The sequence below is a fragment of the Achroia grisella genome, unplaced genomic scaffold (assembly GCF_030625045.1).
Source record: "Achroia grisella isolate CSIRO2021 unplaced genomic scaffold, CSIRO_AGI_Agris_v1 utg515, whole genome shotgun sequence".
Classification (NCBI taxonomy): Eukaryota; Metazoa; Arthropoda; class Insecta; order Lepidoptera; family Pyralidae; genus Achroia; species Achroia grisella.
The window spans coordinates 2,832,402-2,850,033 of record NW_026712908.1 but is presented as its reverse complement, the minus strand read 5'-3'; the positions used below and the strand labels follow the sequence as shown (position 1 = coordinate 2,850,033).

The 17,632-nt window shown below is 33.0% G+C and overlaps 1 protein-coding gene across 1 annotated transcript in view; it reads right to left on the bottom strand.

Annotated features, from left to right (window-relative positions):
• Window positions 1-17,632, bottom strand: part of LOC131846945 (uncharacterized) — a 196,621-nt gene that overhangs the window by 4,062 nt on the left and 174,927 nt on the right. The window contains exon 7 of the mRNA XM_059196362.1: window positions 721-948. Coding sequence (XP_059052345.1) covers window positions 721-948 — 228 coding nt within the window. The remainder of the gene's footprint in view (window positions 1-720; window positions 949-17,632) is intronic.

Here is a 17,632-nt window from a genome sequence, read left to right as displayed (position 1 = left end):
CTATAATATCCGATGCACTTTGAGCTGCTTGCAAGAATGTTTAACCTGAAAGACTGCAAGCACTGATCTGTTGACTGGTTTAGAATTGCAAAGCCTTTTTGAGATTATTTAAGCTATCAAAAAGCTTTTAGTATGCAACTTGATGGTACAAAGACTGATAGATGGAAAATAAAAAAGTAAACATAACGCGTAAATTTTATTAGAAGTTTCACATTTCGATGAATTTCACGAGTTTTGCTTTTGATGTCCATGGTAAGAAGGTGAATGAGCAATCTGGTATAAAGGTGTAATACATTAGAATTCTGGATTAATGCTAAAGCATAAAGTGTAGTATTGAGATCAGTATAAGCTGTAATGATCTTGATATTTTCAATTCTATATTTGAAATGAAATTGTTTATTTTGCGAGGATTGTGGTGTGCACAGTGGTTATAAAATGAGTATATATAGTTCCATACAATCCGACTTATTTGAAGACACAAAATTTTATATTGGTTATGCTTCTGTAACTAATTACATATATCTATTACTTTCACCAAACGGGTCGGTAGCTTTTTTGCCGTTCATAGTAATTTGCTATAATTCGGTTTTTATACCTAATAATGTGATGTAAGGTTAAAGGTCAACGGTAATGGCTTGCGCAGACGACGGAGCGTTCGTCTACAGAGAGAAAAATTCTAAGTAGTGTCCCTCGTCTGCGCAGCCCTTAACGAGCACTCACTAGGTGATGCGGATTCGACGCTCGGCGGGTAATCGGTGGATGACGAGCTGTCGGTCGTGTTTGCGTGCTTGTGGTGCAGGCTGCGAGTGGAAGCGCACCGCTGCAGGTACTTGCTAGAAGAGCCGAAGATTCGCAGCGAGTGGCGCCGGTCCAGTGATCGTGGGGCGGGGAATGACGCGCTGCGCCGTTTGTTTGGTCGCCCGTATAGAATCTTATCGTTGGGGTTGCCTGAAGATGAAAAATTATTACAGATTATAAAAGATTATTTTTTTGCAAGTTAAACTATTTGCTACTACTAAATTGCTGGTTACAAACTAGCTTATCAAATATTTCGTCTCCTTTTTTGTGGTTTATTTCTAATACCTATTACTATTTTATAATATCATGAATCCAAAATATCCAGTTTCAGACTGAAATAAAACATACCTACTCTAAATGTTCATTTTACATAAAAATAAAACTCACAACTATCTACTAGGTGTGACTCAGATGTCGATAGATATCAGCTAACACCTACTAAACTATGCTATTTATTCCCTCATGTGCACATCGTATACTTTGTCGATAGTATCTACCAACCGACAGCTAAATTCAATTTAATGCAAATATACATTCTCCATTAGTTAAGTAGTTCTGAAGCGTGAGCCAATATGTCCCTGTTTTTTATATCCTACGATAAACATCATAGTATATCTAACGTGACTATACGTCCCGTTTTCAGACTTACTGTCGAGCTGTCACCACGAACACAATAGTGGGGACACGCTTGTAGAACTTGGAACAACATTAATACAAAGTTCTCAATTCCTTTGTCTTATATGTTCCAGTTTTGGGAGAATATTTTCAGTAATGCGAACTATTAGCCTCATGGCTAGGAATGTACTAAGTACCACGTCAGATTATACTTGATCTCCCCTAAAACCATAGTAGTGAATTCCTGGTCAATTCGCCACGCCACTCAACTGACTTTAATCCCAACCTATATCTATCATTCTCTACTGCGGCCCCAAAAGCAGATGAATACGGAACACACCCATCTGCTGCAACTTGCGCTAACAGTATAATAGTATATTCAGGGGGAAATGGATCTGGAAATTATCGTGATAAGTTCCTGGTGAATTTATCACAATGGGCTAACTGAGCTCCACATTTTCATCTTATAATTCTCGCTAGCGTAAACCGTTAGCGCAGCTGGTGCCCCATTCCGTTATCATTAATAAAAAAAACACTACATTAATGTATAACACTAATCCATACCTCAATCTTAATAATATTATAAACAGGAAAGTTATTGAGTATGGATGTTGGTTACTCTTTCACGCTATATATCTTATGCATCAGAATAACATATAGACTATATTTTTATTGAAATTTTAGGCGGCTGAAACCGCGGGCACAGCTAGTTCATCTATAAAAAAGATACATTCAAATGAATGCAAATATGCATTCCCTATTAAGCTGAGTAGATGTGAAGTGTGAGCCGATATGTCCCTGTTTATTATATCCAGCAGTAAACATGGAGTGTATACCGAACTTGGCCGACTGGTCGACAGCTGTTACGAATAAGTTACGCATCATAACGATATTTACATTCCAACCAAACTCGGTTATATCTTATGAGTAACATTGAGCTTGGATACGAATGCAAGCGGAAATAGAATTTATGCGCTATAAATATTTAGACGATAAGTAGTCATCGAAAGCACTTGATTCGTAGGGATAATTAATTGTTTGTTTATTACTTTATCAAAACATAGGTACGTATTATACTTGAGTCAGACAGGAAGGGAGAGAGTATGCGTTAATTTTAATAAAAACGACGACCTAGTCTTATAAAATCTGACTAGTTTTCTCCCTCCTCCTCCTATATTTATTAATAAATGTTACGATCTTTATTACTTCATATTAAATACAATAATTAAATAAGTTACTTTACAATATAATTGGGAAAACATTTCTAATTTTCCGAACTGAACAAAAAAGAAAAAGTTATATTAAAATCATTATTGGTTTCGTATTATATGCAGGCAATATCTGCATGTGTAAAATATGCTTTGATTAATAGGTGTTTACTAATTAATTTTTGAGCAAATAAATTATTATTATTATTTGTATATTTTGTTTTCTCAGCTTTTTTGCTGGGTTTTTACGCTTTACGGCGTATACCACACTTACGGACCAAAACAATATTATTATTATTCTTATCTTTTCTCTTTCTTTCTCTTCCTTTACAAATTTAAAAGAAGGTAATACTCACCTACACGGGCCTTAGTCAAGTGTGGGAGAGGTTGTGCTGTGTGATGATGTTGTTGACGAGATCAAGAATTTTCGAGTTATGCGACAGGTATTTAGTATTGTGGCTTTTTGTAGGAGATATGTTTTGGAAGGGTGAATATTTGTTTGCAGACTATTTTGAAGTGTTTTGGGTACAATACCCGTAGACGAAAGTACAATAGGTACAGTATATACAGTTTCAGCTCGCCATTGTGTTTTTACCTCTATTGCAAGATCCTGGTATTTTAAAACTTTATCTGAAATGGTAGTTAGTTTTGTGTGTATTATTATCTATTGTTATTATTATTAAAAATTGAACGGCTGTCAATATAGAATTGCATATTACAACATTACAGCTTCTTTAATGGTTCAATATCCGATATAACTAAAGTTGTTTTTCTTTATTTTAATTAAGAGAGAATCTTAATTGGTTCTTCGAGCCGGATTATTTTAGGAATTGTTCATAAAGTTAGAAATTAAAATTAAAAAGTGAATTGTCAAATTTGTACACGTATATTTGTACAAAGATGAAGGCAAAAGAGAGATAACTAAATAAACGCACGTGCAATATTCGGTGACTCACAAAGAGATGACACCAGTTGCTCGGATAAATCAGTCGTACACTTGACAGAGAATAAATATACATTAATTTGTCGATATATAAAGTCATACCTAATTGATTTGTTTGCTTTCACTGAACAATAACTTACTATTTACGCTGGCAAAGACGATGATAAAATGAATCAATTAGCTCATTATAGCAAATTCACCAGGACTGTAACATGATGGTTTCCAGAGGGAGCTGCGTGGAGATCAACTTGAATAAAAGTACTCATACTCCAACAAACCTCGTAATAAATTGTGTGAGAACTATGCAAAAACTATGAAATAATAACAAACATCCAAGCTTCTGTCCATCCATACTCACAAACTTTTGCGATTATAATATTAACTAAGATTTGCCAACAATACTACATAGAGTATTTATCATTAGGAACGTTAAGTCTAATAAAACTATTTTAACTAGTCTTGTCTGAATCTGACCTCTACTTTATTAATTAAAAAAAATTATGTAACACTGTAACAATTAAAATGTGTTTGTTGACACTTAAAAGGCGGTAAGGAAATTACCTATGTTTATGGGATTTGCTATCTACTGCTCTATAAGTTTAAGGATTATACGAAGGATTACGTGTATTAAGAAACGGCTGGTTCGTGTCGGGAATGCCATCTAGATATCTATCTAAATCAACCGACACTGGATCGGAATTCCACGCCATTAGCATACCACTCAACTAGGGTTGCCACCATTTGTTTGAAGACCAACTCCTGTATGATACAAACGACTTCAATGTGAAGGCACCACTAGGGGTTCAACCAATGCTCTGTCCAGATTTAGTATAATTTCGCGGTCTCTCGACTTTAGCAATAGGCACGTCGAGAGACGTCTTGAGAATTTTCAATAAGTACCGGTTTACTCTAGAATATAGGTATATAGCGAGTCTCAAAAGAAGAAAACCAAAAAACACAAGAACTCGTTGCGCTACCCCACAACTGATATCCCAAATGGGGCAGTCAGAGTCATTGTCAACTGTCAAAGTTGTAGTGAACACAACATTTGACATGTTCAAATTTGCTTTAAATCCAACGTAGTAGGAAGACTGCACTGAATTTCACCAAAGAGGTCGTGAGTTCAAATCTCGCCAACACTAACCAAAATACTCGGAAAACCAATTAATATTTTACTGTCCATCTTCATGAAGGAGGCCTACTGCTCACCTTTATGGCTACTGCCGAAAGAGGTGGTGTATTGGCGCTACCGTGGCAGATTGGCGTCGTCACTGCCGTGACCACAGAGACGATTTATATTTATATTTATTTATCATTACATAGTATAAAACAAAGTCGCTGTCGCTGTCTGTCCGTCTTTATGTATGCTTAAAGCTTTTGATTTTTTAATAGATAGTGTCATTCAAGAGTTTATATATATAATATATGTACACCCGTGCGAAGCCGGGGCGGGTAGCTAGTAATATATATTAATTCAATTCAAAAATCATTTATTCAAGTAGGACATTTTAGCTGCTTATGAACGTCAAATTTTTATATTACTATTATTTATTCCCTACCGTATTACATATCTATGTTAGTCTATAAGATATTTATAATAAGGGCCATTAGTAGCATGAAATAAATAAATAAAAATCAAATCATATAAATAAGAATCAAAAATTATAAAAAAATATTATACTGTAATAAATCGTCAATGGAACCCACCCCACAACCATTGAAAGGGGAGTGTACGAAAACGCAGTACTATTAACGTCTTTATATTCATTTGAATAAATAGAGTAGTCGAATGTCAAATATACATATATTTTCATAAGCCCTGATGTAAGTGAGTCCTACACACGCATTTATACAGAAATAAACTGGAATGTTTAATTTAAGTGCACATTTACTATATCAACAATTTCAGACGCGTTCTGGAATTTTGATACGGTAATATCAATAACCAACTACCTATGAATTTTGTAAAACAACTAGTGTAATACAGCACTGAAACTTCTTGGAATTTATAGGAATGAATAAAATAAAGATCACGTTTAAGATATTAAAGGAATAACATTCACACTCACACAAATAACACTCTCGTTATGGCACGCGTGGTATCATGAGTTGCTATTGCCATTGTACCTGAAATGTCTTTACTATATCTCATTCAACCTGAAGTATGGCTTATAAAACAAGTAGTAGAGATAAATGTACCCACTTAGACGGCTTTGTAGAAACATCAACAGTCATCCAGGGCTGTAAAAGGCATTATCTATCTATCTATCATCATAATCATTCATCATCATCAATCTATCATTAAAAATATATTATTAATTGAAATTATAAATATTATCATTAAAAATCATTAACTCATACAGAATACGAGACAGTTTTACTGCCAAAAAACATTTCATCGTGTAAGAAAACATAATATTGATAGCCATCAGTTATTTTATAAGTTACCTCTAGAGATGAAAATCAAAGTAGCTCCTTAAGTACTTATAAATACATCTTTAATTTTAAACCGCGGTAAGTAAAAGCTCATACGTTATGAGCATGTACGAACCGCGACGAGATCGTACAGATAAAATACATAGTCGCGCCATACGGAAAATGGCGGCGCAATAAATTTTACGGCGTGCACACCACCGGCAATGGACAGCTATTAGCGACAAATATCACCATTAACAGTAAAATATTATCTGCCACATGTCAATTTCAGCCTAAAGCTGCTCGACTATTATATCAAGAACATGCTATCTTGATTAATCTGACGTACAAGTCCAGTCAAAGAAAGACAGTCACGTTCTGTTAACAGTCGCTCGCTACTATGCGAGTGGAATGTAAGAACATTTGCATGCCTGCAAGTGTACAATTTCTGGATGTGGATCTATACAACACTATGTACAAGATCTAAAAGTCTATTGCTGTTGAATTATAAATCTTATGCTCACGTATTATGATATATCAGTTAGGAATATGCGGGAATATTTAGATTGCATTTTGGCGATCAGTGGTTAAGATATGCATGTCGAATGATGCCGCCGAGTTCCTTAGGTCACATGCGAGTAGTTTATTTTGTTGTTATGATTATTTTGCTGACAAGATGGCTGTTAACGATTAGTACGTATCTCTCTACCTACCTTCTTAGAACATTTGAGAGTGTATTTAGTTTGATCATAAATTAGTTAAAAAGAAGTTAGATATGGCTGTACCATATATAAATCGCTGTGTCGATTCCTCGAATCACTTAGTATTTAGTTACTTAATTAAATATTATATTGAATGCTCGCTGATGAACTAAGCGATTTGATTATAATTAATTTATTTCCTATATTATCGATTTTACTTTAAAAGTTAAGAATTCTTATTACTGACTACAAGTATATCTGCATGGTTGCAGAAATCGGGGAGGACCTTTATTTAGGTATTTTAAAGCCATTTTACAGCGCCCCGTTCCCGATATAGCATACTGCTCACAAGACGTCTGAAATTTGGCAAAATTAGGGATAATTTATGAGCAAGCAAGGAAAAGGTATACGAGAATATATTCTATACCCGTAAAATATCGCATATGACAGGAGTTATAGCTGGATCTATATGTAGCAGTAGATAGATACTAAGAAGACGAATGAAATGAAAAATAATCTGAATTGCCATTAACATCGATTGACGGTGTAAACATAAACTTAAAAGTATTCTGTTTGTATTGTAAACGAAAGCAAATATCCCTTCAATCACACCGGAAATAGATTAAATCTGATCATAACTATGGTTTAATACATGCACTCTCCATCACGTATATGCACCCGAGTGCAAGCTATTTGACCTATATTTTAGTCACATCCGTTCGTTTAAAAATAACTTTAATCTAATATATCACTATAACTACATATTATAAAGCAAAGTCGCTATGGCTGTCTGTCCGTCCCTAATGTCCCTATGTATGCTTAAATCTTTAAAACTACGCAACGGATTTTGAAGCGGTTTTTTTAAATAGATAGAGTTATTCAAGAGGAAGGTTTACATATATAATACATGTACACCTGTGCAAAGCCGGGCCGAGTAGCTAGTGTATGTATAAAATTCTTGTGTCATAGGTTTCGTGTTTATACTCCTCCGAAACGGCATGACCGCTTTTGATGAAATTTTATATGTATATTCAATAGGTCTGAAAATAGGTTAGTAACAAATTTTTATACTCCTAAGTATTAAGCGTGGTAGTTGTCACTCCAAATTATTTATTTCATTTTTTTAGAATTTTTTTTTATGTGGCATTAAAAAATATACACAAACCTAAATTTTCACCCTTCTATCACCAACCCCTATTTTTTAATACCAATATTAATTTATATGGCAAAACAACGTCTGCCGGGTCAGCTAGTAATAATATAATAATCTCAGGACAATTCACATAGCGCCATCTAGACCCAAGTTAAGCTAGCTAAAGCTTGTATTATGGGTACTATATAACTGGTACAAACACATAGATCTATATTTTTCTTAAATACATATATATTATATGTGCATAGAAAACACCCAGACTGATACAAATAATCATATTCATGAATATAAAATGTTTGTGCAGTGCGAGTAATCGAACCCGCGACCATCGGCAATAAGGCGGTGTGCTAAACCGCTAGACCACCGAGGCCGTGACTTTATTCATTAAAACGTTACACATCCGTTCGTTTAAAAATAACTTTATTCATTAAAACGTTAATTAATAAGTAGCGGTCCTAGATCTGGCTGACGATGCTTTCGTAATAAATTCCATGACGTGCTGATATGAAGCGTAACTTTGCAATTTCTACTGCTGGCCTCATGACAGTGGCTGCTGACATAATACGGCCTAGGTGATCTAGTTTAGCACACTGCATTACTTCCGATGGTCGCGAGTTCGATTCCTCGCACGGAACAAACATTTTATATTCAAGAGTATGATTGTTTGTATCGGTCTGGGTGTTTTTTATAATTAATATTTATGTATTTACGAAAAAAAGTTATCTATGTATTTGTATCAGTTATCTAGTATAAGCTTGTGTTATGAACACAAGCTTGTATCTTGCTCCACGCACGATCCAAACATTTGTATTCATGAAATCCTGAGTATAATTGTTTTGTATTAGGTGTTGTTTTACATACCTTATATATGTATTTACAGTAAAAATATATTTAAGTTTCTCAGTTAACTACCAGGTATTTATAATACAAGCTCTACTTTCCTAGGCTTTACGTAAATACAGAATGCATTGCTACAAAACAAATTCAAAATGCAAAGCAGCATGCAAATGTTGTTCAGGTAGATAATCAGCACATTTGCCATTATTAAATAAATTGCTGTAGATCAATATATTATGCAATACGATCTCATAGTAATTGGGCGGGAATATTACAAAATTATATCTAGATAAAAGGACTACTTAAATTATTAGATATCGACTCAACTACTGAAATAAATAATAAATTTCATTAAAATGATGACAATAAATCATACAGGTATAAAATTTAGATATACATATATAGTTATTTAAGAACGAGTTGCAAATTAAAATGTAGAAAGTAGGTAAATTAATATCATAACCAATATTATAATATAAACCAATAACCTACTTTATTAAGTAGAAACCAATATTCGCATATTAACATATTTTTATTATTCGATTTTGCATTACATATTTTTAATGTTCGTTAACCGTATCAGATTCAAAATTTGTACAAATACAGATTATTAAAAATAACTGTTTATGCAATAAAAGTTTTAATAATTGCAGAAACTTATAACTGGAATGCATCCTCATTATATGGTTTGATTAAATTTCTTACAATTTGAAAGTAATATAGTATATTTTTTCTTTCTTTTCAGGTTTATTTCTTACCTGTCAAAAAGAAAGTTCTTATTCTTCGGGACTGGTTCTACATTCTAAATAAGCGGCAGCATAAAACTATCAATTTGCAAAATTATTATATTAGGTTTATTTGCCGGCCTTGATGGTCTAGAGGTTTAACACACCGTCTTACTTCCGATGGTCGCGGGCACGATTCCTCTCACGGTAAAAGCATTTGTTTTCATAATTTTGATACAATATTATTGATATATCTATGGTTCGGGTATTTTCTATGTGTATCATAACAAAAAATATATATTTAAGTATATTTATCAGTTACCTAGTACTCATAATATTAGCTCTGCATAGCTTGGCACTAGATTGAGCTGTGTCAATTGTCCTGGGTTATTATTATTATTTGTATAAATATATATTTCTATTTATCGCTTACTTCATCTAATTACAGGTTACAAAAACTGTAAGCGTTTACGGACTACTCGATTTTACACTCGAATGGTCGGGTTGATCTGACAGTTTGAGGCTGCGTCAAATAACTTCAGTTTACATCCTGTATACTACTCAATATATAGAATAATACTATCGAATCCTACTGTCGCTTATTCTTTGGGTCAAAAACCATTCTTGAGTCAGGGTAATTCAACACCCACATGTCGGTCTGATTAACTGACCCGGCTTAATTATGTCCTAATTGTCAGGATCCCATAGATTGGCCCGATCGATCGGGTACTAAATTGAGGGCCATGTTGCTTTAGGACGATAAGAAATAAAAAAGAAGGAGCTGATGTAAAATTATTTTGAGTTTTATTTCTCTAAATAAATATATTTAGATCGGTTAGATAAGTTTCTTTGTTGTGTTAACAAACTAACACAACGAAGAGACTGTATATAGAGACTTCATTATAATAAATTTAAAATAAAATAAATAAACGGCGAGTATGTACGTACCATATATTTTATTTCATATATGTTTACTCCTTCAAAAATATAGAAATGTCAATTAAAATATTTGTTTAAAAACAAAAATCAAGTTTCTTGACCATTTTTCTAGACAGAAAAAAAATCTATTCAAAATTGCTTATAAGTTTATTTGAATAAGTATTATACAAGTTATACTCAAAGATGTTGCCAACTCGTTGCTCTTATGCAAATTATGCACCAAAATAGTTATCGATGTCCGTCTATTTCGTCAGTCAAGATGACATCATCTTAGACCCAACATATAACATTATACAAGAAATATATTCTACACATGTCGTTGGCTCCTTCGTAAAATGCATCTAGAGCGTTGCCGTGTGTCATACAGTTCAATGCCCGAAATTCGATTTAGTATCTGTGACACGTTAAAAAACAAGATTCCAAATAAATGGCAGCATGGAATGCATGCATTTGCACTGCGCTTGCAATGACATTTAAAAAGATATTTATCGCTTGCTTCTCTTTTATCGTGGTGCAGAAGTTTAATTAAGTATATTAATAAATTCAAATTATTTTCTTTTTAAAATCACGGCGTATATTTTAGTAAGAGTGAACTGCAAAAGTACAATAAGCTATAACGGATTAAATAATAAAACAATAATAATCTCAGGACAATTCAAACAGTGCCACCTAGACCCAAGATAAGCTAATGCTTGTGTTATGGGTACTAGATAACTGATACATATACATAGATATTTTTTTTTGTAAACACATACATATTATACATAAAAGACACCCAGGCCGATACAAACAATCATACTCATGAATACAAATGTTTGTGCCGTGCGAAGAAACGAACCCGCGACCATCGATCGTAAAGCTGTGTGCTAGACCGCTAGACCATCGAGATCTAGCGGTCTAGCATACTGCTTTACGACTATAATATATATTGGCATAATCTCTATCTTTATATCATTCGGGAAATAAAACAGCCATTCTTAAAATTTATGTTTTATTATTTCCTCATTATTATGTCATACCAGCTTAGTTCAAGTTATTTATCTAATAGTGCACTAATTTTGAAACAAAATATAATAGATGTGATCTCTCAATCACTACAACACTACAGTTTTGGATTTCCGATTTTAAAATAGAACTGATACCAATCCCTGTTAGTAGTCGAATATATCTTACTACATAACTTTGATCAAAAACTGAGTTCTAAATTTAAAAATTCACTTGAAACTGAACTCAATAGCTTTAAAAATAAAATTCAAAGTACATCTTGTAGGGTGAATAACATTTGATACTTATTCCAATGATACGATGTCGTGTGGAGATCACTATAAAAAAATGTTTCGGAAATCGTATGAGATATTCCTGTACTTTGATCTCGGGTCTTCCACTCAAATTATACCCAAAACGGAATAAAGAAGTCAATTTCGGATGGAAATAGTACGATAATAATATAATATGAGTTTGAATGTAGTTTTTTTTTCTTAAAAGAATCTTGTTAAGATATTTTTGTATACAGCTTTCGTAAATGAACGTCAGGGTACTAGCCTTTATCTATATTCATTCCTACAATGAATAATATTTTTATTGAAATGAATTTAATTTTGAATAGTATTTTTTTATTCTATTGTCGCATTCAGAAATCTAGTTTAAATAAGAATAATTAGTAACGGTCAAGTTAAAAATTAAGGTAATAATTTCAGATTTTAACGTAATTTGTAATTGTGAACTTCTTTAATGCTAATGTAGTAATATAATAGCAAAGTCACTGTTTTAGTCAGTTTCTTCGTTTACTTGTTCTAAACCACGCTACGGATTTTAATACCGTCTACACTTTCAGTTAGAGAATTTATTCTGGAAGCTTAAAAAGAGAAAATATTAATTGTTTTGTCTATAAAATATATATTCTGCAAAATTACTTAATTGGTATTAAGGCTCGGCTGGCCAGTAACATGGATTGTATTTAATACGGACCACAGATAATATTACCTACATATACGGACAGAGCGTTCGGATGCATGTTGGGAAGACAAATAAAAATATGTCACTCTCAATATGTATCTTATAATATCCGGTAGACGTCGACGGGCGACTATTTTAGTTGCAAGGGGATAGGCGAGGCCCAACGCCTTCAATTTCATAACATAAGTTACAATCAAGGCCGTCCGACTAATTTCACACACCAGCGCCTGCCTAATTTGCGGGAAACACGCTCTTCTAAAATTGTGTAGCGATTACTGCGATGATTGGCACTTTTTATTGCTACTTTTTATGTAAAAACAATAGTTGTCGTAAATTGATAAATGAGTTTGTAAGCCGCTTGCTCGTATTGAAGAAACGCTAAATTATTGTGCTGTAAGTGAAGTGGTTAGTGTTATGGTGTAGTAAACGGGTGCTGGATTGATTCGGTCCTATAGGTCCATATGGCCATAATCAGTTATATTATCTTCTATGTGCACAATAAAGAGTTTATTATTATTATTATTATCAAGTACATATTGTGGTGACTGCAACATTCTCCGGCCTCGGCGGTCTTGCGGTTAAACACACCGCCTTATTTCCGATGGTCTCAGGTTCGATTCTTCGCTGATGCAAACATTTGTATTCATGACTACAATGGGACTACATGGCACTGTGTGAATTGTCCTAGTATTATTATTATTAAAAATGTCCACATTTCGCTCAGCATTAAATACACACATATCGTGACGATTACTCGTCACGATATGTGTGTATTTATTTATATAATCTTTTGCAAACAAGATTGTATACTTGGCGGATTTAATGCCTGATGTAATAAGGAGTAACTTAGGCTACTTTTATATTAGAAAAATAAAGTTAAATTCCACGCGGACGAAGTCGCGAGAACAGCTAGTGGTATATATAATTTATCAAATATATAAACATACTAACATATCCATATATAGTATATAATGACATGTATGTGTGAGTATGACTTCTATAACCTTAGGGCATATACTATTTATAATTGAAGTCTACTCCCATACATCCCACTGTCTCAATTTTATTACACTTTTAAATCTCACGTTTTGCATTCGTGCAGATCTTTGAACTATTATTGTTACTATCATATCATGCCCACGCATGGGACATTCAGACTTTCTTTTAACTTTCACAGAATATAAAAATGCATCCTACGGTGTCTTCAATACAAAAGAAACCTGTACCAGCTAGATAATAGTTTCAAAACAGGCTTTGTTTATCTTCCTAGTGAAGATCAGACTAGATTAACACAAGAATTTCTAACAGCCGGTTCCCATTTAGAATATGCTACCTAAAATATATCATACTTGTATTTTTTTTTAATTTTTATCGAGATTTAAGAACTATTAATAATTGAGAAGGTACATAATTCGATTTTATATATTTTTAAATAGCCATTAAAAAAAAGAGGTGTTCTAAGTTTACCTGTAGTCTGTGATATTAAAGCTTCTAAAAGAATGGACCGATCTGCTAATTAAACCATACTTGATTTTTTTTTATAATATGGTGTTACCAATTATTTTTCTTTCCTATGTTTAGAGGGGTGTTTTAAGTTAGATGTGCCTGCGTGTCTGTGGTATAAAAGCTTCTAAACGAATAGACCGATAATTATGACATTTTTTGTAGTCGTGTATTAGAAATGAAACGAGATAAGCAAGGGTTTTTAATGGATTAATATGAAATGGTATACGCATACAGGACACCGCTGGAGAATGATATGAGTATGAAGTCAAGCCAGTTAGCCCATTACGGCGTTTTCGCTACGAAGTAACCATGCCGTGGAGCTCGATCTGATTACTATGCAATACATAATTAGCAATAAGGCCAGTAATCCCCATTGACTGGGGAAAGGGGATTACTAGTGAAGTCCGCGGTGCACCAGTCCGGTGACCTCATTGCTATCAATGTACCATGTCAGTTTAACCTCCACGCGGTTCCCTTAGAAACCATCATTATAAATTCCTGTTTAATTTATCACGATGGGCTAACTGACCTGACCTTATACTCATCTTGTAAAACTCCACTGGTAAATCGTCAGCGCTGGCTGGATGTACCATTCCATTATCGTCAATAAAAAAAATCCTCATTGACTACCAACCCCCTCACTACCCCGCCTGGCCCCCACATCGGTGCGGTTAGGACGGAATTGTTGTGATGTTTCATTATTGAAATAACTAGTTTCGATAACATCATGTTAAAAAAGCCCGGAAAAGACAATATTGCGGTATGGTATTTGTAATCTTATGGTAGTTGATCGGAGGTCGAACATGGCGATAATTATTTGATAATACCCGTTGTTTAAATCGCGTTAGAATTAGTTGATACTTCCTACTTGCAGTAGTAGTTGCGGTAGTTTGTGACATCATAAAAAAGACAATTGCACAAAAATAGTTCCTCATTTTTTCAACCCAATTAACGGCCTACTTTATTATTTGATATTTGATATTTATTTATTCAGTAACAATTTATATTGTGTTTGAAATTATACAATTTTTGCTGCTAAGAAATTCATCAACACTGTAAAATGATTGCTCCAACAGAAAACAACGCAACCTCCTCCTAAAAAGCTTCCAATTATGTATTTTCTTTAAACTGTTGGGCAAAGAGTTGTAAAGCCTTACTGCTTGGAAACCCTCACCATGCTTCACAATATTAAGGGTAGGTTTTATAATGTTAGGGTAATCCATTCTGCGAGTATTTTCTCTTATGTCTCGATTCTCCCTGGTCTCACTACCAACAATACTTTTTACAAAATCTGTTAATAGCACCAATATGTATAAGCATGGTACAGTCAAAATTCTGTATTCTTTAAAATATTGCTTACAGGATTGCACTTGTGGTATACGGACAATAGTCCTAATAGCTCTTTTTTGTAATATAAACGCCTTATTTATATTGTATTTATAACTATTGCCCCAGAACTTTATACTATATCTAAGTTTTGATTCCACTAGAGCATAATAAACAGTCTTCAACTGATCAACAGTAAGGTCATCTCTGAGACTTCTAAGTGCATAGCATGCAGAACTGATACTATTTTCCATTGAGTTAAGTTCACGTTTCCAGTTCAAATATTCATCCAATTCAACTCCCAAAAATCTGACCGATTCAGCCAGATCAATTCTTCTACCATTTACAACAATATCTATGGTGTCCTTAACTTTCGCTGTACTTTTGAATAACAATGCATGTGTTTTGTCTATGTTAAGTATTAAATTATTCGCAGAAAACCAAGTATCGAAAATGGAAAGTAAGTGATTCGTCTTCTCAGTCAGTTCATGTAAACTTTCAGCAGAAACGATAGCATTTGTGTCATCTGCGAACATAACTACACTAGCATCATTAGTAGAATGTGTGATGAAATCTGCTAAGTCATTAATAAATAAAACAAATAAAATAGGTCCCAGAATTGAACCTTGTGGCACGCCTCGTTTTACTGTTGTCATTTTAGATGAATAAGTAACTTCGCAATTATTTTCAACATTCTTAATTTCTACGTATTGTCGTCGATTTTGCAGATAAGACTTAAATAATTTTAACTCTTGTCCTCTTATGCCATAAAATTCTAATTTTCTTAACAGGAGATCATGATCGACAGTATCAAAGGCCGAAGTTAGATCCAGAAAGAGGCCTACAACTTTTTTCTTTACATTTAATTTACTTAATATGTCGTCTATCATTATACTAATTGCATTAGTCGTTCCTATATTTCTTTGGTATCCAAATTGTCTCTTATTTATAATATTGTTGTTCATCAAATGTTGCAATAGTCGCTCTTTAATTAATTTTTCAAAAATTTTAGATAACAATGGTGGCAAAGAAATAGGTCGATAGTTATTCGGATCCAATTTTGAATTCTTTTTATGTACTGGTATTACTTTGGATATTTTCAACTGATCAGGAAAAACACCTTCCTCTAGACACATATTAAAAAAGTATGCTAAAGGCAGTGCTATTTCTTTATTATATTGAAGTATTAATGTTGGCATTTCATCATATCCGCACGATTTTTTAGGATTCAAACTCCTTATTACTTTCAAAACCTCATCCGGCATAATAATTTCCCATTTAACGTTATTTTCTACTCTAATAACATTTTCATGAAGATATTTTAAGGCGTTCTCGTTATTACTAATTGGTATGTCATTACTTTGGTCAAATTTTATTGAAAACTGTTTCACAATGTCAGTTGGATTAATTAGAATTTTATTATTTACTTTAAGTTTAAAATTGTTACATACACTTAAATTTTTTGTTTTATTTCTCTTGTCATTTACTACTTTCCAAATGCCCTTAGTATTATTTTTAGCTTTTTTTATATCTTTCTGTATTGATGTTTTCTTGGCGTACCTTATAACCTTTCTATATAGTCTCATATAGTTATTACGATAGAGCAAATAACTTGTATCTTTATTTGATATGTTAACGTCAATTAGAAATCGCTTCATCATACTAGATACTTTTATTCCCTTTGTGATCCATTTAGATGCTGTGTCATTTGATGGTTTAATTCTTATATGATTTTTTTTAAAACAATTTTTAAATATATCTACAAATTTAGCTATAAAATTATTTATTCCCATTTCTAACCAATTTATCCCATTAACGGTTTCAGTAAATTTTTGTTTATTTTTTTTTGAAAAATTTCTTTGATGTCTTATCAAAACTTGTTCCCTATTTTTATTGTTAGGTCCTGTTTTTTCTAGTTGGAGGAAGCAGAATAAACCAGCATGTCCATCAGAAAGGCCGTTATGATCTACATCGGTTTTTTTAATCATATTTTCATTTACATTTGTCAATATGTTATCAATACAGGAATGTGAATCACTACGTATGAAAGTTTCTTCAGTAATAAGACTTCTGTAACCATAACAGTGTAGCAAATTTATAAATTGTGATTTATTTCTATTATTTTCCAGCATATTTACATTGAAATCGCCACACAGAACACAGTTTTTATTAAAAAAATATTCTAATAACTTTTCCAATTTTTCTAAAAAACATTCATAATTTTTTTCATTTGGGCTACGATACATGCATAAAATACACAAGTTTGTTTCTATATCTCTTACACCACAAACTTCAAAATATTCCTCCTTGTACATAGTCTTACAAATTGTTAATTCTTCTACATTCCTATCTTTTAGAGATAATAATAGGGATCCACCTCTTTTTTTATTTATACGATAATTAGAAGATGCTGTTTTATAATTATAAAAGTTAAATACGGGCAACGAAGTGCCAGTTAGAAAATGTTCAGTGATACACACATAATGAATGCTTCTATTCAACGACTCTAG